This window comes from Podarcis erhardii, assembly GCF_964252035.2.
Source record: "Podarcis erhardii genome assembly, chromosome: 10".
Lineage (NCBI taxonomy): Eukaryota > Metazoa > Chordata > Lepidosauria > Squamata > Lacertidae > Podarcis > Podarcis erhardii.
The window spans coordinates 43250443-43274472 of NC_138500.1; the positions used below are offsets into that span (position 1 = coordinate 43250443).

General features: G+C 44.6%; 1 protein-coding gene and 1 long non-coding RNA gene across 4 annotated transcripts in view; one reads left to right on the plus strand and one right to left on the minus strand.

Annotated features, from left to right (window-relative positions):
• LOC309351204 lies at positions 1-5522 on the minus strand. The gene is made up of 3 exons (XR_014160751.1): positions 5456-5522; positions 3556-4820; positions 1-42 (listed from the first exon to the last, which is right to left on the minus strand). It is a non-coding gene; the product is annotated as an uncharacterized lncRNA (long non-coding RNA).
• E2F7 (E2F transcription factor 7) overlaps positions 4733-24030 on the plus strand; it is a 24978-nt gene continuing 5680 nt past the window's right edge. Inside the window, exons 1-11 of one of the 3 annotated variants that reach the window (XM_081878575.1) lie at positions 4733-4806; positions 5444-5536; positions 9490-9768; positions 12322-12490; positions 15628-15915; positions 16873-17031; positions 18017-18154; positions 18502-18696; positions 20149-20215; positions 21443-21923; positions 23125-23371. In XM_081878575.1, the coding sequence (XP_081734701.1) occupies positions 5444-5536; positions 9490-9768; positions 12322-12490; positions 15628-15915; positions 16873-17031; positions 18017-18154; positions 18502-18696; positions 20149-20215; positions 21443-21923; positions 23125-23371 (2116 nt within the window). In that variant the 5' untranslated portion in view covers positions 4733-4806. Of the gene's footprint in view, positions 4807-5205; positions 5225-5443; positions 5537-9489; positions 9769-12321; positions 12491-15627; positions 15916-16872; positions 17032-18016; positions 18155-18501; positions 18697-20148; positions 20216-21442; positions 21924-23124; positions 23372-24030 lie in introns of those variants that run through there. The other 2 variants (XM_081878577.1, XM_081878576.1) reach the window with 2 other exon arrangements.

Below are 24030 nucleotides of genomic sequence, written 5' to 3' on the forward strand. Positions count from 1 at the left end.
GTCCATGAGATATTCTTTGTTTAATTGGTATGAAGTTGGGAGCTGGAAAAAGACAGAGAGTGTTGTTATCCAATCTGATAGTGTGCAGTAATGGTCGTCCCCCCATCAATGTAAATACAGTAGTAGGGCAGTGAGAGAGGCTGGTTGATTGTAGCAACAATATACAAGGAGGGGTGGCCATCTCCCCGGTGAAGGGATATTGGGATTCTTGAGGCGGGTGGGTTGGTGGCACTGCTGGTACAAACACTTAAAGGGCTATTTTATCCTCACAACGACCCTGTGATATAGGTTTGTGCTGAGAGACAGTGAATGGCCAAAGGGCACCAAATGAGCTTTATGGCTGAATGGGGATTTCAAACCCCTTTTGCTAAGGAAATGAAAAAGAAAGAAAATGCTGCTGCTATTATGAGGCATTAATACATAACCACCGCAAATGAATAAGGTGCTTGCTTTTTAACTATTTAAATCTTTAATTTATCCGAGCATGAGCATCTGAACTGAATTGGTGTAAATCTTAAACCACCTTTGCTCCCATGGCAGGTCTGATCTTGCCCTGAACGTAGTATTGCCGCCCTAAGATCAGCTGATGAAAGATTTACAGTTAACATGACTCACTTACAATTTGTGAAACTTGGGTTCTCCCAAGACTGAGAGCTGGCATTAGAGGAGAGCAGGGCTCTCATGTCTTGAATAGATATGTGGCAGGTAGATGTTAAACAAAGTAAGCCTTTTGTAGTATGGATCTACAATTATGGGGAAAGAATTGCCAGTTTGATAGTCTGTCTGTCGGACATCTTATTACTTGTGCGTGACCCATTTTATGTTTGGGTCATGTGCAAAAAAGGGTAGATATCTTCATGTTACATTAAGTGTATGAAAATTTTATGCAAACTTGTGTCTGATTTGGCGAGTGCCACAGAGGGCCCTAGGGATGCGGGTGGAGCTGTGGGTTAAACCACAGAGCCTAGGACTTGCCGATCAGAAGGTCGGTAGTTCAAATCCCCGAGATGGAGTGAGCTCCCGTTGCTCGGTCCCTGCTCCTGCCAACTAGCAGTTTGAAAGCACGTCAAAGTGCAAGTAGATAAATAGGTACCACTCCGGCGGGAAGGTAAACGGCATTTCCGTGCGCTGCTCTGGTTCGCCAGAAGCAGCTTAGTCATGCTGGCCACATGACCCAGAAGCTGTACGCCGGCTCCCTCGGCCAATAAAGTGAGATGAACGCCGCAACCATGACTGGACCTAATGGTCAGGGGTCCCTTTACCTGTACCTTTACAGAGGGCCCTATCTGTGCCAAGAGCCAGGAACAAGTGGTGAGGCACTGGGAAAGTGTTATGTGCCAGGTGGCCTGCCCTGCACCCTCTAAGCCAGCCTGGTGTCCTTGGGTGTAGTGGAAGATGCTGTCTTGTCTAGCACTGGGCAATATCAGCTTTCAACATCGCAGTGCATTACCAGGCAAACATCACAGTTTGGCAAAATACCATGATGCTGAAAAAACAAGGTGCACTGGCCTCTGCTCACGAGACACCGGGTGAAACTGCCCCTGTTCTCACCCTTGAGAGCAGAGGCGGTTTCACCCAGGCTTGCAGGCTGGGACAATGCAGCTTGTCCACACCCCCCGCCCCCCAGCCAAGACAGGCAACTGCGCTCCCCTCAGCTGAGCAGTTTCACAGACCCTCCACCCCACTGCCAGCTTGCAGGAGCCAGCGCCGGGCTGGGGGCTCCTTTAACTGCTTGACTGAGGCAAGGGCAGCTGCACACTCCTCAGTTGAGCAGAGGGAGGAACAAGCTGTATTGACGCCTTGCTGATACAGCTTGTTTCTCCCTCTCTATAGTATGATGGCAGAGTGGGATGGCCAGTGCCGGATTTATGTATAGGCTAAGTAGGCCGAAGCCTAGGGCCTCTAAATCTAGGGGGCCTCGCCAGCCCACCCACGCCGCAGCGGGCATTCTTCCCTCTCCCAAAATTGCAAACCCAAGACTTCACGCGAGGGCAGGGCAACTTGGGCCTCTAAATCTAGGGGGCCTCGCCAGCCTGCCCACTCCCCATTGCCACAGTCTCCTCTCCCAAAATTGAAAACCCCCTGCTGTGCAGATAATGGAGAAAGCTCATAAATTGTATCCCTTCTGGCATCCTGGCCAACTCTATTACGCTGGTGTAAACCCTGGTGCACCAGAAGCCCAGAATAGCAGCAAATAAAATTCACTCATACGTCAGCGACTGATAAGACTTGTCAACCAGTTCTTCCAAGGTCTTCCTAAATTATAAAGCTCCAAAATACAGGCCAAAAGAGAGCAGGTGTTAAATCACCATGGTATTTAACAATAGTATCTTACGTTATTTAAAAGAGAAATTGTGAATTGCAGAATTTTAAATACCCGTCATCATCCTTGGCTTCACTGAATTTTGTTTATAAAGCTCTTCCGCTTTCTTCTAGTTGTGTGGGTGGGGGAGGGGGAGGGGCCTCACAAGTGGAGTAGCCTAGCACTTCTCTTCATCCAAATCCGGCCCTGGGGATGGAGGTTTCACCCAGCGATACATTGCTGGTGAAATCACCACCGCTCCTGAGTCCCTATGCTAGCATCGCCCACTGGAGGAAGGAACTCTTGACTCCCTCCAGGGGACGCTGCTAGCAGAGGGACTCAGGTGCGGTGGTGGTTTCACCAGCAATATACCACTGAGTGAAACTGACATCACAATTTGCTCCTCATACCGGTCCTGGGCAATATATCACCTAGGCCTAGTCATGTCATCAGGAGTGAAGATTCAGCTACCAGTGCAGTTAGCTTTGGGGATGAGTAGGTGCCATGTTGTTATTCTCAGGTAGCAAAATGTATTGGACTGGCTCTGTATAAAGCTACATTTAGAACAAAACAAGCGCATGGGTGAGGATTCTAACATCTCCCTGTACCTCCTCAGAGTCCATATCCTGTATATCTTTCTCCTACACCAAGCTCCCATACTAGAAGTAAATTCCACTGGAAATGCTTGGAGACAGGAATCTAAGTATTGGTGGTGGGTGCCTCTTTTGCTCTCAACGTCAGATTACTCAAAAGTCATTTCATACATGGTTAGGGCAGACCAAGATTTAGACAAATGAGTCTGCCTGTTGTCACTGTGTGTCCCTGATGTTAGTGAGGCTGAGTTGGGCCCAGGTGACATCTTCTCAAGACAGCTCCATGTTCACAGTTGCATCAAGTCAACCTTGGAACCTGCTTTGTCCAAACTTGATACTTTGCCATTATCTGGGTCAAAGTCATGAAAAAGATTGCTGTCTATCCAACACTGAAAAGCACCTTAGTTTCCAAAGTGTGTGAAACTGCTTCTAGATCTGGCACAGCCAGCTTGTCTTATGGGTCATGCTGTTCTCCAGTTACTCGTTTGGGTGTCAGAAGTGTACTTCGTTATGCAGCTCAATCTTTAACAGGCAGTCAGGCTCTATAACTAAGTCACTACCACTTAGATGTTTAAGGTTTAAGGCTTAGGGAACACATAGATTTGGGCATGGACAGGGGGCTACATTAAAAAAATAATCCCCAAAGAGATGTAACATTACCTTTTTGAATACGTCATATAACTTTGATTTCTCTCTTTTTAAATATGGGCATTCTGCTGTACTTGGTAGGGACATCTGGAGACTAATAAAATTGTTTTCTGGTCCAAAGCTGCTACATAAGCACACATATCAATATGGGACGATCCAACAGGTTTCTTGCTACAGGTGTGCAGCTAGTCATAGCTTTCAGGTAGAGAAAGTACTCACAGCAGCGCAACCTCCTCACAAGCCTCCCCAGCTTACAGATGAGCACTTTTTTACGTGTAGGAAATCCCTAACGTGTGAAGAAGCAACTCTGAATGAAGGGTTCATCCAGGCTTCCTTTTGTACCGCATTTCTAGCCACAGGGCGCCTGGCTTTAATCTGACCTGATGCATTAAAAGGTGGGAATCACATGAAAATTCTGCCAGCCAGGCAAACTGGGCGCATTTAAATTATTTATCAAACTGCACGTCTGAATGTGCCTATTTTCCAGAAACGCTTGTCTGCCAGGAAAACAAAAGGGCGCTTCGTTTTATTCTGTATTTCCCGCTGGGAAAGCTCCGTACTTCCTGTCATCGCTAGGCGATTCCAGGCGGGGCCCGAGCTGCCAACGGCAGACTTGCAAGGGAGGGAGGAAGCCGAGCTGTTCCGCCACCCTTCGCAGCGTCGCCTAGGATCAGGTTCCCCCCCCCCCCCCCCAGCTTTCCCCATCTGTTCCCTTGCGCCGCCTCTCATTATGCGGAGCTGCCCGCTCCTCCTGCCTAGCGACAGCGGCGGCGGCGGCGGCGGGGCGGCCCAGGTGGCGCAAGGTGGGAGGAGGGCGGCAGAGGCGGCGGGGAAACAGCCGCAAGGCTCCCCACCGCGTAGGCGCGGGACCTTGGGACAAGAGCGCGCCGAATGCCGCGCCAAACTCGCCGAGCCAGGGCTTCGATCTGATTGGCGGGAACGCCAGGGGGACGCCCCGTCGGAGAGAGCCTGATTGGCCGGATTGTAAAAATATGTTGCAGGGCGCCAGAATAGAAGCTTTAGCGCCTAGTGGAATCTCGGGGCTGCGGGGAAGCGGCCAGTGCAGGCACGTCGCAGGCGCAAGCGAGGGAGGAAGGGCGCCTCGGGAGGTCAACGCTGCATTGGGGCGGGGGGCTCTTTTTCTTCCCCTTCGGAGACCCCCCCCCATGAGCCTCAAGCCCGGCTGCGGCTTTGGCGGGCCTGGAGGCGCTGACGCGAAGGGCTCCCTTTGAGAGGACAGGAAGGAAACTCTCGAGAAAAAATGTAAGTTTCTTGAACTTTTCTTGCGGGGCGGGAAAAATGGGAGGTGGGTCTCCCGCGCTTGTGCCGCCGTCTTCTTCCCTACGGCTGCACCGAGGGGGCGGCCGAGCCAGAGGCTTCATGGCGGGGGCGGGAGACCACCTTTTGGGGAGGGGGGCCGGGGTCTCTCCCGCTCTCAGGGCGCGAGTCTCGCTCAACCGCCTTGGGCTGCGAGGTGGGCAGTTTCTGTCCCGCTTCAGTTTCAAAGCTGGGATTTCACTTCCAGGTTCTTTGCGCCAAAAGTAACTGATCCCGGGGCGAACACCCTGAGCTCCCAAATGACAGATTCGCCCTCAGAAGATCCCCACTTTTCGGGGACACCCACCTCCTCTCCCAGGCCAATTTCGACCTATTCTACTGAATCCGAAGATATTTTAATACTGTAATACGTTTCTTCACCTTGGCCCCCCAATCTGATCCTTCTATTATTTTGGGTTTGTTTGTTTTTTTAATTTAGTGTTTAGAAAACACTGTGAACTTCATAAGCTTTGCCCAAATTATTTTGGGGTTTGAAGAGGACCCGAAAGCTGATTTTTTTTTTTTAGGTGGGAGATGATGTAAGGTGCTGACCGACCCTCTTGTGCAACTTTCAATTTTACAGATGGAGGTTAACTGCTTAACGCTAAAGGACCTGATCAGCTCGAGACATGGAAAAAGGGATTTTATAGATGAAGATGGGGAAAGTGCTCAAAAGGTAAGCAGGTGCCTAAACACCCAGTTCAGTATTTTCAAATCTGCTCACGGCAGTCAGGCTTTGTTCTAAACTGTGTTCTCATTTATTAAAATCATGGTGGAACTTACAATATTCCAAAATAGTAAAACCCACCTGTAATGTCCAACTCAAAAAAACAAAAGGATTTTAAATATGATTATAGTTAGCTCCATTAAATTTAAAAATAAAATTGTAACAATATACATATTTAATCACTCTTTCAGTTGGGCACTTCTCTCGGAAACTTGCAAAAGATCTTCCCCTTGGTTCTAATTTCGCAGAAAGCCAGTTTCTCCACCCTGCCCTTTAAAGGAAATGAGGAGTCATTTTTTCTATTAATGAGATTTCGTTCAAGACATTTGCCATATGGGCACGGGATTATGGACAATCCTGTCATTCCTGACTGGATGTTTGTGGCAGACTCTTATACCTGTGAAAGGGTTGAAGCTGATGCAGTACTGTATCCTACTAGTGCTCTCACTGAGCAAAATGGATCGATACCTGGTTTCAGATATGAAACAGTAAACCTGAAGAGGTCCTCCTGATTAAACAGAAAGCACAGCAAGAAAAATGTCTCCAGTGTCAAGTGTTTTTACTTTAATGCAGTGGTCTGGATTTGAACAGAGCAGTGGCATTGGGGGAGGGGTACTTAACCCTTTATCTTCCAACTATTCTGAAGCTGCTGTTAACCAAATGAGAGGAGTGGAGTTATATGCTCCGCAGCAGCTTCAGAGATGAGCTTTCCTTCCAGGAAAGGGCTGTTCCATTCAAACTGGGACACACACACCTGGCAGTTGCATTAAAGCAAAAACAGAATACAGCAAGAGATCTCCTGTATCAATGAGGCGTACAACTCAATGTAATGGATTGGTTTCTCCTGAGATGCTACATTCTATGTTGACTGGAACCTCACATTATAGACTTTATCTAAGGGGGGAAGCACAACCTTCACCTCAAAATAGCACTTTTTAATCTGCAGAAGCAGTGACTAGCTGCTAGTGGAACAATAGGCCTGGAAATTTACAAGCAATGTGTGTGTAAAAGTGAAGAAGCCAGAAGAAAGCTCAATTAAGTATACAAATAATCTTGCTCTCTGATTCAATAGTTTTAAAGCATTAAAAATTTTTTTAAAAAAATGCTTGTCTCCATTTGCTGCCATTGTAGGTATTAATCAGTTTAAGTTCTGCAATCACTTTTGGCTCTTTTGACATTGTCGGTTATCTATAGTAGATCTCTAACACTAGCTAACCAAACAGGCAATGCAAGTCTATATGACTGTTGACTGCTGTGGTTATATTCCCACCAGAAAAGCTAGATAGATGTCCCAGTGAGGGCAGTACAATTGTTTTTCAGCCTTGTAAAGTTTCCAAAAGCAGGAGGTTTAAGTAAGAAACATGGTACTGGTACAGCAGTGTGCATTGGCATGACCATATTGGTAAGATGTATTAAATCTGAAGTAGCAAAAAACTAAGGTGTCTTGCAGGAGAAACGCAGTACGAAAGAAAACTCTATTTGGCCCTCACAAAGTGAGTTCTATAGGATGGAATAAGCAAACTAAAGTTTGGGCCACAGCTGAGAGGGAATTCTGCGGCTTCATTTGCATGTCACAGTAAGCCAAACTCTGGTTTATTGGGACCTTGCAGCCCTAGTCTATTTTTACTCCTGAGCTCAACCAAGGTTGGCTTAGCATGTCATTGATACCTGGGTCCATGGCTATGCTTTTCCTCACTACAACTTGTGTTTAGTGAGAAGAGTCCTTAACTACAAGCCTGGGTTTGAATGACACCATACAGCACATGGTTAGTGAAGAGGGAGCTGAAACTTGAACCTGCATTTGTGTGGGATGCTAAGTCATACTTTGCAGGCAAAGTGACTTGTGGGCTTTCCCAGGAGCCCACTTGCACGGAACCTTTACCACAGTGTGTGAACCAGGCCTGCGTCTCTGGCATTTAAGTCAAGCAAAATATGCAATAGACCAGATTAGTGAGTCTGTTAAATCCCTGCCAAATGAACTTAATCACTGGTTAAAGAATACATGAGTCAGTATGATGTATCACACAGAACAGGGATGAGATACTTGTTCAATAGACAGTTTTCTTCAGAGATTTGTACAATCATACCATGGCAATTCCCACGGATAGAAATGTATAGTTTCAATGTGAAATTTTCTCCAAGTGCATTCATCAACTTAGCAACTGTTTTTAACCCAGTTAATTTGATTTTAATTGAGATTTTTTAAAGAGAATTGTGTGTATGTATTTTTGTTATCCCTTCCAGAAAAGAGTGAAAGCATTGCACAATTTAAAAACTGGTTTTTCCCTGTATTTTAAGTATTGGTAACCAATATAAGATTTCAGAATGTACAGAAGTAATTTCCATAGGTTCTGTCATGTTCTTCTGTGACCAAGAAATAGTATCCTGGACATAGCTGTCAACGTTTCCCTTTTTTTAAGGTAAATTCCCTTATTCCGATTAGGATTCCTCACAAGAAAAGGGAAAAGTTGACAGCTATGATCCTGGATAGGTTTATGAAAATGTCAAGGGCCTATGCTGGTGAATGGCTTCCACTGCGTTCTATGAACAGGGTAAATAGGCTTAAATTTGACACAACTGGGCACTCCCCACATTTTGTGGTCATCAGAGTCTGGGACAAAAAGTTGTGCGCCCCCCCCCCCGGGGTTGTTCCAATCAACTGTCTGGTTTCAGTTCACTTTTCACCCATTTACATGAAGGGCGTTTAATCCTATGGCAAAAATTAAATTGCTAATCTTAGGAACAATGCTAACCTTGAGCATTGTTCCCTGACCATAAAACTGTATTTTGGTCTTTGCTACTGGACTGACAGGTATTTAGCTCAGGCACAATATGTTTGAACAAAATGCCTGTCATTGTATTGGGTGAAGCGTGTTTAGAGGGAGGGCCTGTGTGGCTGTGTGATAACTTGCTCTTAAAACATCCTAGCACCTCAGGGTAGTGTCCGTTGGTGGGGGCTGGGATGTGAGGGGGGTCACAGATATTTATTTCATTTATTTTTATTTAACAAAATTTACATACTGCTTGGGTGTAATAGAGCCTCTAAGTGGCTTACATGAAATATTAAAATTTACAATTAAAAACATTTTAAAATGATAGAAAAATTAACAGTACAAGAGACTGAAGCACCCCAACTTCTACATGCTGGGATGGAGCTGCCTAAACAAAACCTGTTTTGAGCAGGTCCCGAAAAGAGCCAGCAGAGGTTCTTGTCTGCTGTCAGTAGGCAGGGAGTTCTAAGATGCAGGTATTAAAATATCACTTTCTTTCAGTTGTGGAATAATATTATGTGGCAGCTGTAATGGTGCCAGTTCCCCAGACTGAAGCAGTTGAGTGGGCATGTAGGAAGTAAAATATAGTCGTACCTCGGAAGTCGAATGGAATCCGTTTTGGAACTCCTTTCCACCTCCGAAACATTGGACTTCCAAAATGCAGCTTCTGATTGGCTGCAGGAAGCTCATGCAGCCAATCAGAAGCCATGGAAGCCTCATTGGATGTTCGGCTTCCAAAAGAACGTTCAAAAACTGGAACACTCATGTCCGGTTTTTGATTGTTCCGGAGCCGAAACGTACGAGCTCCGGGGCATTCGAGAACTGAGGTACGACTGTATAGTAGTAGAGTTCTTCTAAAGTGCATTGCTTTATTTCCCTGCCTATATGGCTAAGGTAAAGCACTGCACTGGATATAAACTTGTCTCCTTCCTTTGAGACACAAGGGTCCGGGATGAGGTTCCCTCTCAACTCCATCCTAAATTTTAGCCTGTGTACCTTTCCCTGTAGATCTCTATGGGAGTCATTTGTAACTAAGCAGGCCACTGTTTCTTGGTACGATTGGACCACAGCATTGATTGGCTGCTTCTCTGCCTTCCAGTTATCTCCAAAGCTATCTTTTCTTTCTAATAGGAAAACATATTTGATCGACCCAGAATGACCCCAAAGACTCCGATGAAAAATGAACCCATTGATTTGTCAAAGCAAAAAACCTGTACCCCCGAGAGAAGTCCAATTACACCTGTTAAGCTGACGGATAGGCCCCTGGCAGATCCATGGACCCCCACAGCTAACCTAAAGATGCTTATTAGTGCTGCTAGCCCTGACATGCGGGACAGAGAAAAGAAGAAGGAGCTCTTCAGGCCAATTGAGAACAATGAATTTAATGATGCTTTTCCCGATTCCTTGCAGGTAAGAGAGACTTTCCACAGCACATTTGTTTTGAATTAGTCATTTATTATCTGTTTAAACTAAATAATATTTCATTTGTAGCTGTCTCGGCACCTTCTTCGTTTATCTGATTGGTGGACAGCTCTCCCAAATTGTTCTGATTTGACTTTTCGCAGCCATTCTCCTATTTCTGCTCACATAACTAAAGTGCCACTTCCTTTGCTGTCTCTTCACCTGCCATTTTGAGCTGTACTGTCATATATTACTTCCTCTGCACAGCTGCTTCACGGGGCCACCAGCATGGAAGATTTAGAGAAAGTGAACTTTCCTTAGAAACAAGAATGCATGGGGGAGCAGGCAGACTCTTTGTGCTTTCCAAGTGACACGAGCAAGATACTTGATTTTCTAAACCTTCCCCCCCTCCCCAAAATTTCACTGCCGTTACAAATATATTGCACAATAAATGACTATCAGCTGTTGTGTCACTGGAATCATGAATTACAAAGATGTAATTCTGTATACATAAAATATATGAAAAAAATTCTACTCTTCTCCTGTTTTTCAGAAATCCTCATGTCAACGAGTTGAACCCTCCCTGGTTCAAGGGGGGTCGTAGGTAGTAGATTGGGATCCACTGGTGAATCTCTAGATAGTTTGCAGCAGAGCAGTGATTTCTGGCTCCCACTTGTTTTACAAAAGCAGTAACAATGTTTTTTTTAAAAAAAATATTTTATTTATATACCGCCCTTCATCAAACGCTCCCAGGGTGTTGTGCAACATTAAACATACTTCATGGAGCATAATAATAAATAACAGCATACAGCATAATAATAAAACAATCATCATGACAGCCCATACAACTTTCCCCTCTGAAATTAGGCTGCCGAAATGAAGAAAGCTCATTAGCATGCGTTAGACTTTGAGCTTGGTTTTTGTACTGAAAAGGGATTCCTTGGCTCACTGTGTGTCTTTTACACCAGGCTGCTTGGTACATCCTCGGGTTCCAGCAGCAGGAGCCAGAGGAGCAGTGTGGGTGGGGCACTGGCTGCTGCCCCAGCCTGCCCACGCCGTGTGTTTCTGCTGCTTACGGAGAATGAGAGGGGCGAGGCGCAGGGAGCTCTGGGTGGTAGCAGAGCCAATACACTTGCTGCTGCACACACGCCACCCTGAGCTCCTTGGATCTCCCTCAGTGAGCCCCTGCGAATTGCAGCATTGGGAAGTCAGGGTAGCAATGTGGCCCCACCCTGCTGGCTGCTGCTGGGTTCTAATAAATAGCAAAGGAGGTCCAGTGAGCCTTACGCTACCCATTTGTGGTTTAAAGTACACTCCGATCCAGCTGCTGTATTGTGCCTCTGGTGAACTTCTCCAAATAATGCTGGCTGCTCCCTGTTCAAAGCATGATTACTTGTACTCATTGGCCATATTAATCTTGCTCCCCTTGGATAAAATCAGCAGTTCCTGTTTAGAAACGCTTTCTGCAAATTCTTTAAAATACAAAGGCCAAAATCTGCCCCCACCATGCACCATAAAACATAGCAGCCGAAATCTTCCTGAGAATGGTCACTCCCAGAACCAATCTAGTGAGAACCGCTTTCATACATTATTGCTTAAAATACAACTTCAGGTGGTGGGGGAATGTAAGCAGCAGTTTCTTTCAGCATTTGAGGCTGTTTTAACAAATGTTCCTTTTAATAACCACTTGTTGCACTGCAGTAGCCCTCAAAGTTATTTACTGGAGCCATTCCAGCATCTTTTAAGATTTCTCTTAGGTGCAGAGGCCAATTAAACTCACTATAGTGTAAGAGGCTTCAGAAGTTTTCTTTTGTGGTATGAAACCTGGCCTTCGGGGTTGCTAAAGAGCTTTCTCTCAAAATTGCCCTCTTTCTTCTGCATCCAGTTTTCCTTGTGTTGTGCCTTTGGGGCTGTAAGCCTGCAGGCAGCAGAAGGGCTACAGCTCAGTGGAAGAGCATTTGCTTGGCATGCAGAAGCATCTACAGGTAGGGATGGGAATGTCCCTTCTGAAACCCTGGAAAGCTGCTGCCAGTCAGTGTGGGCAAAAGCTAGATGGACCAGCTACTTGGCTTAGTAAAAGGCAGCTTCCTATGCCCCTAGGCCAATGGTTTTTAATTGGTATGGGGTGCTTCATGAAGTTGAAATGCTCTAGAGATAGGTGGAAAGGCTCCCGATCAAAACTAATGTGCAGTGTTGCTCATTACATTCAACACCGGACCAGTTTTATCCTTGCCGCCTTGCAAAGCACCACATTTCCAGTACTGTCCTGCTTGTCAGAGGAGCTACCAGTGTCCAAGACCTGTCCGCCATGCTGCTGTCTTGGCCCAATGGTCAGGGAAGATGGGAGTTGTAGTCAAGCAACATCTGGAGGTTACTTGGCTATCCTTCATCTACAACTCCGCTTTCTAGACTTGCTTAATACCTTATGCATCTATTTCGTTTTCCTGCTGAAAGGCCAGGTCTTACGTATTAAAAATACAACATGTATTGCTGGTGCTGTGCCATATAACAAAGTGTTATTTAAAAAAACAGGCAACTACAACACATTTTATTTTTTTCTAGTGTGGCACCGTAGATGATGGAACAGTGGATGAATATGAAAAGCAGAGACCCAGCAGAAAGCAGAAAAGCTTAGGGCTTCTGTGCCAAAAGTTCTTAGCCCGCTACCCCAGTTATCCTTTATCAGCAGAAAAAACAACAATTTCTTTGGACGAAGTGGCTTCTAGTCTTGGTACGTATGCAAGGAGCAATACTGACTGCAGGAATGAATGCTCTGGTTGAACTAGATAGTAGCCCCTTTAAGGCAAGCAGTTCTCCTTAGAAACCCCATTTAAATTAACTATCCTCTTGTGAAATTTCCCATGCATTTCAGTGGTGTTTCCATGGGAGAAGGTCCAGGGGGTTTTTTGGCATGAAAACTCAATGACTGAAATTGAAAATATTCCCCCCGATGCTACTTATCAATTATCTATAACAGGATATTTAATATATACAGCAGTTTCTTACTAGATGTAAACCTGAGGTGGAAAATCAGATGGACCCAAATATGTTTTATTTAACTAGATTTGGGCTGTGACATTCTATGCATTTCTTGTTGTGAGCTGCCCTGAAAATTCTGTGACCTATAAATTACATTAATTAATAAATGGCCTGCACACAAGTATTTGGAAGAGCACATTTCTTCCAAGAATTGTAACTGCTAGGTCTTGCTTCTAAGCAAATTGTTTCAGGACTGAAATAGAAAACTGCTTTGGGGGCAGAAGTTGCTAAGTTCAACTCCTGTAATTTCGAGTTAAAAGGAGCAGGTTGCAGATAATAGGGAAGACCTCTGTCTGAGAGCTTGGATAGCCACTGGTAGTCACAAGAGGCAACACTGGGATATCTTGTATAAGGCAAAGCAGCTTTTTTATGTTCCAGTAAGAGTAAAGCAGTATTGGGCTCAATAGTCTGATCTGGCACAGAAGGAAGTTTCACATAAATATGTATAAAGTTATTTTTCATCTTTCTATTTGCATAGCATATTTTCTTAAAATAGATTTTTGACATGGTGTTGTTAGGGCAGATTTGTGTAGCCTTTTGCTAAAGGAAGTTTAATGGAAGATGTGATGAGATGTGACAGCGTCAAGAAATATTGAGCAGGGCGCTAAGTCATTTTCACTATAGGCTCGCCGCCCCAGATCTGCTGCTGAAAGGGGGGGGGGCACCTCTCCACTTCCACTTGAGCACCATTTTCATAGTTCCCTAAACTCCAATTAATAGTGTCATCTGTGGCTTAGCCTGTGAGTGATGATGCAGGTACACTGCTTGGTCCCAGTTGTAAATCTTCACATGGAGCATGAATAATGGGTGGATGACTCTACCACAAGTTCGCGGTACCGTGCCCTTCCCAGGTGAATTCCAAGCCTTGTTGAAGCAGACGTCAGCATTGTAATTCAAGGGAGCTCTACATCACAGCAACAACTCAACTACACCCAGAGCCCAACAGTTTCAAATCTTCTGCCTGTCCATCCTAGAATAGTAGTAATAAATACTTGAAGGAGGTGGGTGGCAACTGTGTTTTAATACAAAGTAGGCACTGTGGGTTAAACCACAGAGCCTAGGACTTGCCGATCAGAAGGTCGGCGGTTCGAATCCCTGAGACGGGTTGAGCTCCCGTTGTTCAGTCCCAGCTCCTGCCAACCTAGCAGTTTGAAAGCATGTCAAAGTGCAAGTAGATAAATAGGTACCGCTCCGGCGGAAAGGTAAACAACGTTTCCATGCGCTGCTCTGGTTCGCCAGAAGCAGCTTAGTCATGCTGGCCACATGACCCGGAAGCTGTATGCCGGCTCCCTCAGCCAATAAAGCGAGATGAGCGACGCAACCCCAGAGTCGGCCACAACTGGACCTAATGGTCAGGGGTCCCTTTACCTTTACCTTTAGGCTACCTTCTCTTGCCCCATCAGCATACTGCTGCACTGCCGTCCACTCTGAATAACCCTAAAGAGCAGCCAATGTAGTACCCATCAGATCTTACGGACTACAAGTCCAATTATCCCTGACAATAGGATGCGTTTTCTGGGGATGGTGTATGTTATAGCCCATAACATCTGGAGGGTACCACATTGGCAACCGCCAGAATAACTTTCTTTCTCCCTGAGGACTTGACTGCAGTTTACAGTTTAGTAGCATTTCTTCTGTTAACGGGGATAATTTATGGATGTTGCCATGCAAATTTAAGGATCGTTGCGTAGATTTTAATGCTGTAACAAGCGCCACAAAGCCACATGCTGTTTTTGACTAAGTAACTATACATTATTTACTCTTTTATTGGGGGTGGGGGAGAGACAGAGATTCTAACTACATGAAGATTTCCTATCACTGTCACACTAATTCCTCAGAAGGCAGTGTTATTAGGAACTCTGGTACTTTTGCTTGTCCCTTAAGCAGTGGCAAAGGCTGTTTAGTTTAACACTGGGATGGTAGTCAGCAACCTGTTCTTTCTTGTTCTGCGTAACTAGTAACTGCCTAATTGATATTTTAAATTACATTAAATGTCTAGTTATAGACAATCATGAGCTACTTCTCACATAAAGCTTTTCATTCCGGGATTGGCTTTTTCAAATGATAACGAGAGTGTCTAGACATGAAAGGATGATGTAGGGATTGACTATTCATGTAGCACTTCTCAAGCTGAATGCTTCCACCTTGAGGCACCCAAATGAAGATAAATCATTTTAACAGAAGTAGCTATGTAGGCTACGATCCATATTGTGAATAAGCCACAAAAGCCCTCCTATAGGATACCTCTGAGCCAAAGGACCTGGACAGGTTACATTGAACACACTGTCCTATGCAGGCCTGCTCAGAAGCGGTCTCCGGGGTGCCTCCCTCAAAAACAAGTTGTTGAGACTGAGGCGAGACAATATGCTTGGGAACTGTTTTTAAGCCAGAGACACCATATTAACCCTCTGGTGTTACCTAACACACACACACACACACACACACACACACACACGGCCAGGCAGACCATGAGACATCGCTGTGATGCAAATGCTTCAGCTAGAATTATGTGAAAGTCTCTATGACTTGTATAATATGGAAAGTAGCCCTGAAGAGACCAGTTTTCTTCTGTTATGTAACTTTACAGCACATCTCTAATGAGCCACTGAAAAGTTTTGCTCTTTTGACAGCTGTTGTGTCTGTATCTTGTCTGGTTGCTAAACAGTAGAACACAATTCCATAATTGTGTTCCTTGTTTTGGAAGTAGAATACTGTACCACCATGACTTGTCTTGTAATGTGCCCAGGAAAGGGAGTTTTGTTTTGTTTGGTGTATTTTGCAATGTTTTGCTTTTATTCTCTTTTGTCTTTCTTTTTGTTCCACATCTAGGGGTTGAGCGTAGACGAATTTATGACATAGTGAATGTCTTGGAGTCTCTTGATCTCGTTAGCCGAGTAGCTAAGAATCAGTACTGTTGGCACGGTCGTCACAGCTTGAGTCAAACACTCAAAAACCTCCAGGAAATAGGAGAGCTGCAGAAATATGAAGAACTTATGGCTTCTTTCCAGCATAAAGAGCTAGACCTTGACTGTAAATTTGGAGAACACAAAAAAGAGACTTTTCTAGATTTCCAAGACCGGCAGTTGCTTGACTTCTCGGAGACAGATTGTCCGTCTGGTAAGTTAGCAAAGGCTACTGGCAGAATAAGAGAGAGGTCCTTGCCATCATCAACATGTGACAGGTGTTTGATTTTTATTTTTGAAGTAAATTACTGCATTGAAACATGATTGTATCTTTTGGGGGGACAAGACTTCTTTTTGTCCAAATGGTGGAACTATACCAGGGTCAGCTCTTGCGTCATTGCCATCTCTTGTTGCCCCAAACGCTGCCCTGATATTGCAGTTAATAATAATAATATTCATACCCCGCCCATCTGGCTGGGTCTCATCAGCCACTCTGGGCATCTCCCAACAGAATATTAAAAACACAATAAAACAGCAAACATTAAAAACTTCCCTAAATAGGGCTGCCTTCAGATGTCTTCTAAAAGTCAGATAGTTGTTTATTTCCTTGACATCTGGTGGGAAGGCATTCCACAGGGCAGGCGCCACTACCAAGAAGGCCCTCTGCCTGGTTCCCTGTAACTTCGCTTCTCACAGTGAGGAAACTGCCAGAAGGCCCTTGGCGCTGGACCTCAGTGTCCGGGCAGAACGATGGGGATGGAGACGCTCCTTCAGGTATATGAGGCCAAAGCCATTTATAAATGGTGCTATGTAAATGCTTTTATAAATAGATGAAATAAATCAACCTACATATCCTTTTTCTTCTGGTGCTTCCTTCTAACTTCTGATTTCACTCTTCTTTGCTCCTATATTATACACAGAATAAAATCCACAGAATGTCCTGCTTTCCACACACTCCTTCAAGATACTTTGCTATGACCTTCCTTCTTTCCTTAAGAGAGTTAAAGTGCAACTGCCCATCTGCTATAGGCAATTATTTTCTGCTCATTAAAAAAACCTGCTTCCCAACAAGGAAATGTTTTTCTTTTTTTCTGCTTGAGAAGCCTTCAAAACGCTTTCTTGGCTGTGATAGATGTAGCATGCTGAGACTTGGGTTGTGTTTGTAATACAGCGTCTGCAAACAGCAGAAAGGACAAGTCGTTGAGGATTATGAGCCAAAAATTTGTCATGCTGTTCCTCGTCTCCAAGACCAAGATAGTTACTCTCGACATAGCAGCGAAAATATTGATAGAAGAAAGCCAGGATACAGCAGATCACAGCAAGTTTAAAAGTAAGATTGTTTCTGGGATGAATTATCATTTAGTCACTGCAGAGAATAACAGTCATACTGACATCACAAGGGAACATACTTGGTTTTTCAGATTTTTTTAGGGGGGTGGGATTCATATGGAACACTATGGCCCTGCATCATGTCATGCAGGTGATACAGGAGCCTAGCTCAAACCTTAGCCTGTGCAGGATGCAAAGTGTGTGCATGCGTGTACACGAATATTAAATGATTACTTGGCCACTGTGCACTGAAAACAGATTTTTAAAACTAAACGATAAAATGATCCCCTGTGGTCCTGCCTCAAATGAAAACAGCACACAAAGCTCTGAAACGAAATTTATTATCCTAGATTGGGTTATGAATGTATTTTAAAGAGGCTGCAATCCTGCTGGATTAAAATCAATTCATTGATTTATGTAGGACCAAGGTTTGAACTCAAGGACTATAATATAAAACAATTAGATTTATGGTTTTTTTCTTATTGAATATGGCGTATTCATGTTCCAGATATAAATCTTTATGCATAGTAATTTTGCTAGGACATTCATCCACCGGTCAAAAGTAATAGTTCAGACCACACCCACCCACCCCAAAGACCTAAAATATATTATATTTTTTGTACCCAGTCCTCATGTGGAGCCAGTGTGGTGTAGTGGTTAAGAGCAGTGGACTCGTAATCTGGTGAACCGGGTTTGCATCTCCGCTCCTCCACATGCAGCTGCTGGGTGACCTTGGGCTAGTCACACTTCTCCGAAGTCTCTCAGCCTCACTCACCTTACAAAGTGTTTGTTGTGGGGGAGGAAGGGAAAGGAGAATGTTAGCCGCTTTGAGACTCCTTCGGGTAGTGATAAAGCGGGATATCAAATCCAAACTCTTCTTCATGATTTGACTTCTGGATTCTCTGGTAGCAGTTCTTCAGCCTGATTAGTTACATCTTAATGTAACATAATGCATTTGTTCAATAATTAAACTTGTTTTCTTTTAGCAAAGGTACGGAGATTGTACGATATTGCCAATGTCCTGACAAGCCTTGGGCTCATCGAGAAAGTGCATGTAACAGAGGAAAGAGGTCGTAAGCCAGCCTTCAAATGGATTGGGCCGGTGGAGTTCACTGGAGACAATGGTAATATTCTTTATATTATGTCATTATCTCTTCTTATGCATTTCTTACAGCCTTAACAGCACCAACCCACCCCAGGTTGGCTCAAATGGTTTCTCGTATTTTTGTAAAGGAGACTCAAGTAATGTGAAGAATAGAAAGCCCAACCCTTAACATTGCAAGGGCGCCATTCAAGGGGCCTCAGTAGGCATCTTCCGATTATAGCTGTTGCACTTCACCTGCAAAGTGTCTTGCTTTGTCAATGGAACTGGTTTATTGCCCAAGTGATGCTCCAGGGCTTCTTCATGTTGAGCGTGGCTTGTGGGTCATCCTTTGGCGAGCTGATTTTAATGAAGAACGCATCTGTTTAGGTGGCATAAAGATGGAGATTCCGACCTGTGCTGCTTTGACGAAAGCGAAAGGGGCGGCACGTGTCCCCCATCAATCCTGTGCCGGTAGGAAAGAGCGGCTCTCCCGACATGCTTCTTTTGGCGCGGCTCAGCCTTCCGAAGTGGCCAAGAGGAAGGCCAGCTCAGAACCCAGCAGCCCACGCAGGGGGAAACAAGGTAACTTGGGGAGGGCTTGTGCTCCTCCAACCCACCAGCTCTGCTAACAAGCTTCCAGCTAACAGCCGTGCATCTGTGCATCTCTTTTCGGGTAAAGCGGCTCCCTTTCCACAAGCTTAAACTTAGAGCACGCTCCTTTTGTTAGAATTTGGCACAGGCAGATTAAAGCCCTTTAAATGGAAAGAGAACATATTATTTTATGGTTGCTGGTAAGATGGAGCTGGCTGGAACAATCCTGTTTATAGTACTTTCACACTTCAGCACTGTCAGGCTTTATAAAGTGATTTGAAGGTTTTACTAGAATGGCAATTGGCCCATCTCTGCCTGGTGCACGGCGCCCAGCTCAGAAAGCACTGTGTTACCTTGGCCTATGGAACAATAGAGTTGCCTCTCTCCAACTGCAAACTTACTGTGCTTGAGTGTAAGTTGGATGTATCGGGTCTGAGCTATAGAATATGTTTAAAAAATCAATCTGAATTCCAGGCCACCATTTTCACTGGGGGGTCCATAAATTCCTGGGATAGGAAGGAGGAAACAGTTTCTGCAATTCCACTGAACCTCAGAGACACTTGGAGGGTACAGCTTCAAGAACAATCCTACACAGGGCCCCCCTCCCAGCTCAAAAGAAATGTGTATCTATATTGTGATGTTCTTCAGGGCCTCTTCAAGGATCTCTGAAGTGCAGCACAATTGCGGGAACTCTGGGCTCAAGAGAAGGTCTGGGCTAGACCTGGGATAGCTCAGTTTGTAGAGAATGAGACTCTTAACCTCAGGGTCATGGGGCTGAGCCCCACATTGCAGGGGGTTGGATGAGATAACCCTCCTGGTCCCTTCCAACTCCACAATTCTATGATTCTTTGATTTTGTAACATGCCTAGCTTTGGAAGAGGAGCTCAACGTGAACATGCTAAAGAGCTGTGGGGTGAGTGGGAAGATGATTGTTCTCACAGTCATACGCATTCCCAAGCTCAGCGGCGAGTGGGGAGGCATCCTGGCAACCAGATGTTTTAGCTGTCAACGATGACCAGCCAAAATTTGTGGACACCTGTATTTTCATATAGGCTAGAGAAGGGACATGCAGTGCCCAGCCTACTGCAAATCACTTTGAGGGTGACAGTCATCTGAGATCTGATGTCAAGTGATTGAAACTTCAAGTTGTGGCGTCAAAGGAAGAATTGGGAGTGTAGCCGAAGAATGCTCTCAATACTTCCATTGCAGCCCCATCTGAGATGGAGCCTAGAAAATGCATAATTACCAGATCCTATATATATGGTCCCTAAAACGGTACTCATCAATGGTGCTGCCTGTCTTCCTAAGTCTCTCTGTGAATTCTAGTTGTTTCTCAAGAGAAGACATGATTGGGTGTTTGCATGGCTGTTTCTCATATGGTACAAACATAGCCGTCACCCATTGGTAATTAATTCAGCGTTCTGCTTTTCCTTCATTCTTCAGATGACTGCTGCTCCAAAATGATAAATCTAGCATCTGGTTGCTGCCAGAAGATGGAAGATGACGCAAGGTATGTTGTAGATTTTAAAGCTTGATACTCTGCAAAAGCTTTGGTCTGCATTAAAATGAGTTTCAGTCTTCCAAGTTTAGCTGTTGTGCAACATCCATATGTTATGAGAACAGGCCATGGTTCAGTAACAGTTTGTGCCTTTGCGTGTTTCACGAAGAGTTTCATGGGGTACAGCAGCTGCTCCAGCTGGATTGCTCATTAGACTTGAACAAATTTTGGCTTTGCACAAGGTGCAGCACACAGAATAAAGTGAACTCAGGGTGTGATGTTTCCTTGATAGTTGTGAAAATATGCATCCTACTAAGTGAAGTAAATAACTAATGTTTTAACAAAGCTAGACACTTTGAAGCTCTCTAATTTGAAGCTTTGGTTGCACTAAAATAGGATGAATGGCACCTCCATGGAGAGACTGTATAACAAATCTAAAGAGGAAGCTGGATTTAAACAAAGCTTGTGTTACCCAGTGGCCATTTTATCCTGATAACGCAGGTGTTCTAATATTGTGATGGATTAAATCCAAGGATGTGGTCCTTTATGTCAGTTTAAAGTTGAGTAAAATGTGTATGGCACCATCTTAAACTTAAACACGGCAGAGACAGCTTGCTGAGAATCTTGTTTGGCCTCCAGTGCTCATTTCATAAGGCAAATAAAATTCCTGAAATGAGTACTCATCATTGTGAGTGTTGTCATGAATAACACTGATCAGCTAGCACCTTGGCCACACAGCTCTTTATAGAGTGTCAGTTCTCCTATTCTTTTACAAGACTAGCATAAATTTTAAATACCTTTTGCACAGAAAATTGCTCATGTAATAACATGGTGACTTATCACATAATGTTCTGGTTAGTGTCTCAATCTAGGTGAAGCCAGTAAAAAGGGTGGCAATGGTGGTAGGAGGGTTTTTTGGTTTTTTTATTTGGCACTGCCATTTTGTGACAGAGCAGATTGTTTATTTTAATTTGTTTTTCACTGAAACACTTATATCTGGCCCTTCTGGTGTGAAGGCCTTCAGTGCATGTCAGAAAATTGCAACAAGCCTTCCTCAGGCCTAATCTTGTTCATTGGATTTTCCCATCCTAAACTGGAATAAATAGACGCATGCATGCAAACCTTTTGGTGATTTAGTTCTTTCCTAAGCCAGTAGAATAAATCTGGTTTTTCCTAGTAGAGCAAGAATAGCGTGTGCTGTGGTTCTAGACTAACTTATCCCTCCTTTTGTCTTTATAGCAAAGGTCTCGAAGCGGCAGGAAACCTGGGCATCATTCCCCCTTTCTCTGTTCTTTCTGGAGACTCAGACTATTGTCTTAACACCTTCCCTTCCCTCTCCTCAAATGCAAGCTCAGACACATCACAGCCGTCTCTACCAAATGGGATCAGTGACCAAGGTCTGCCATTATCGGCTTCCAAGTCAGAGGCTGGCAAAACCACTGTGCTCTCCAACCAACCTTTTGTTTACTTGCCATCTCCCTCTCTGTACATGCTGTGTGGCAGTCTTCATGAGAGTCTCTCGAGGGGAAGTCCTCCAGAAAAGGGAAATTGGGACCTCAAGGGCCAAGCTTCACCCTGCCCATCAGAAGGGGCCGAGTCTCCAGTTAAAGGTCAGAAGCGGAGTTCCCAATGGCGTGTTCCTCCCACTGAAGAGGAACCGATGGCAAAAAGGCAGAGTCTGGAGCAGAGCGATGGCCCCATTTCACTGGTGGTATCTAAGGTAAGAGAAATGCATTGGACCAATATCCAGGTTTTGATTGCAGCAGGAGAAATGGAAGGTTATACTTGAAATGACCCTTACCTAGACGAATTAGCATACAGTAGTACCTCGGGTTACATATGCTTCAGGTTACAGACTCCGCTAACCCAGAAATAGTAACTCGGGTTAAGAACTTTGCTTCAGGATAAGGACAGAAATTGTGCTCCAGCGGCGCGGCAGCAGCAGGAGGCCCCATTAGCTAAAGTGGTCTTCAGGTTAAGAACAGTTTCAGGTTAAGAACAGACCTCCTGAACAAATTAAGTACTTAACCTGAGGTACCACTGTACTGTAGGCAGCATTCATTGCCCCTGACATGTTTGCTGTAAAGCGTGAGGTATTTGCTTCCCCTCTGTGCTGCAGAAGTCATCATAGAGACATGTGATAAATGGCAATGAACGTTTTCTTGGCTAGCGCAATTTGTTAAGAGTGTGGTGCTGAGAACACCGAGGTTGCAGGTTCAGTCCCTATATGGGACAGCTGTGTATTCCTTCATTGAAGCAATCTCTTCCTTAGGGTCCCTTCCAACTCTATGATTCTGTGTGCAATCCCTCCAGTATTGGAAGAGGAAAGCAAATAAACAAAACGTCTCCTAGAGTTTGAAGAAGTCAAAATGCCATTTGGCCCCCACCATTTGCTCAGAAACACCGGTCTACCAACACCTCCGCAGTGTACCACATGCCATGCAAATAAGCCTAGATGAGTCATTCCAGTGAATCAAATCAGACATTGTAGCAGAAGGATTCCTTAATGAGTGGATTTGGATGCAAAATCGCTCCCAAGTTATCAGTCAGACCGAACAAGGGGAAAATGCTATCACTAAGTCATTGCCACTCAGCTTCCTGTTCCAGATTGTGGCAGTCCTTGCTGTATCTCATTCAGAAACAAATAATTGGTTCTTACTACTTTGTCATTTTTTGCCAGTTGCATGAATTAACTCCTGCCAGTTCTGCATTGGAAATCAAAGCTTCGTTTTGGTTTTGGTGGGTAGGGGAGGACCCTATTAAAAAAAGCTATTTTATGATAAATTTATCCCTTGATCAACTATTTTTAACCTTTCCAAGCTAGACATAATCTGTACTAGGGTCCTAGTCCCATAATAGAGCTGCACCTGTTTTGTTTTGCATTTCTTTAATGAAATGAATTGTGCTTTTGTCTTTCTTAGAAGAACGCTAAGCCAACAGATGCAAAATCTGCCTCAGATCGTAACTGTAGTCCCATGGACCAACTTCAGTTCGAAGCAGGGTTGCCTGCTGCTATAGAAGCTGCTAAACCTTTGGAAACTTGGGAGCAAGAAAAGCCCTTTAGGAATAAGTGTTCGAAAGAAAATGCAAAGGAAAATGAACAGGCCTCTCAAGAAAATGGCAAGCAGTCCTTCTTGCCACAGTATCTCTATGTGCAGCCTGCAGCTGGTAAGTCTACTCTTGGGAACTAGGTACTGATGTAGCATCTAGCCAGAACATACTTTAAACTAGGTGCATGCAAAACACCAACCGATTACTAGGTAGGGAGGTGGAATTTCCAAATCTAAATCCTTTCACTGTTACCTATCCCCTTTGTTGTAGCACAGCTTGCCCCAAGTCTGGGATGGCATGGAGAAGTCGTGCTATCTGTCTACTAGATCATCTCTACTTCGTAAAGCTTAGCAGAAGCTGTCCAGATTTTTTAATTTTCAAGCTTAACACTCATGCCCTGTAGAAAGAGTAGCAAGCAAGGTAGCGCCCCAGGTGCTGTGCCCCCCAACTCTCATCAGCCCCAGCTACTATGGCCACTGGGCCAGTAGTTTGCAAATGTAATCTACAGCAGAGCTGGAGAACCTCTAGCCCATGAACCAACCTTGGCCCTTTCTCAAGAAAAAAGGATATACAGTGGGTGGAATTCAGGGTCGTGTTTCCCCAGTATTTTGGTCTGGAGGTTCTCATCACACACACACACACACACACGAGTCAGTTTGGGGGAGGAGAACCCCATTGTGTAAACAGAAGTCAAACAGGGCCCCTACTGGTGGGGCCAACTAGGTGAATCCCACCAGTTACTGTCTCATCTAACTGCAAATGTCACCCTCTGTTCT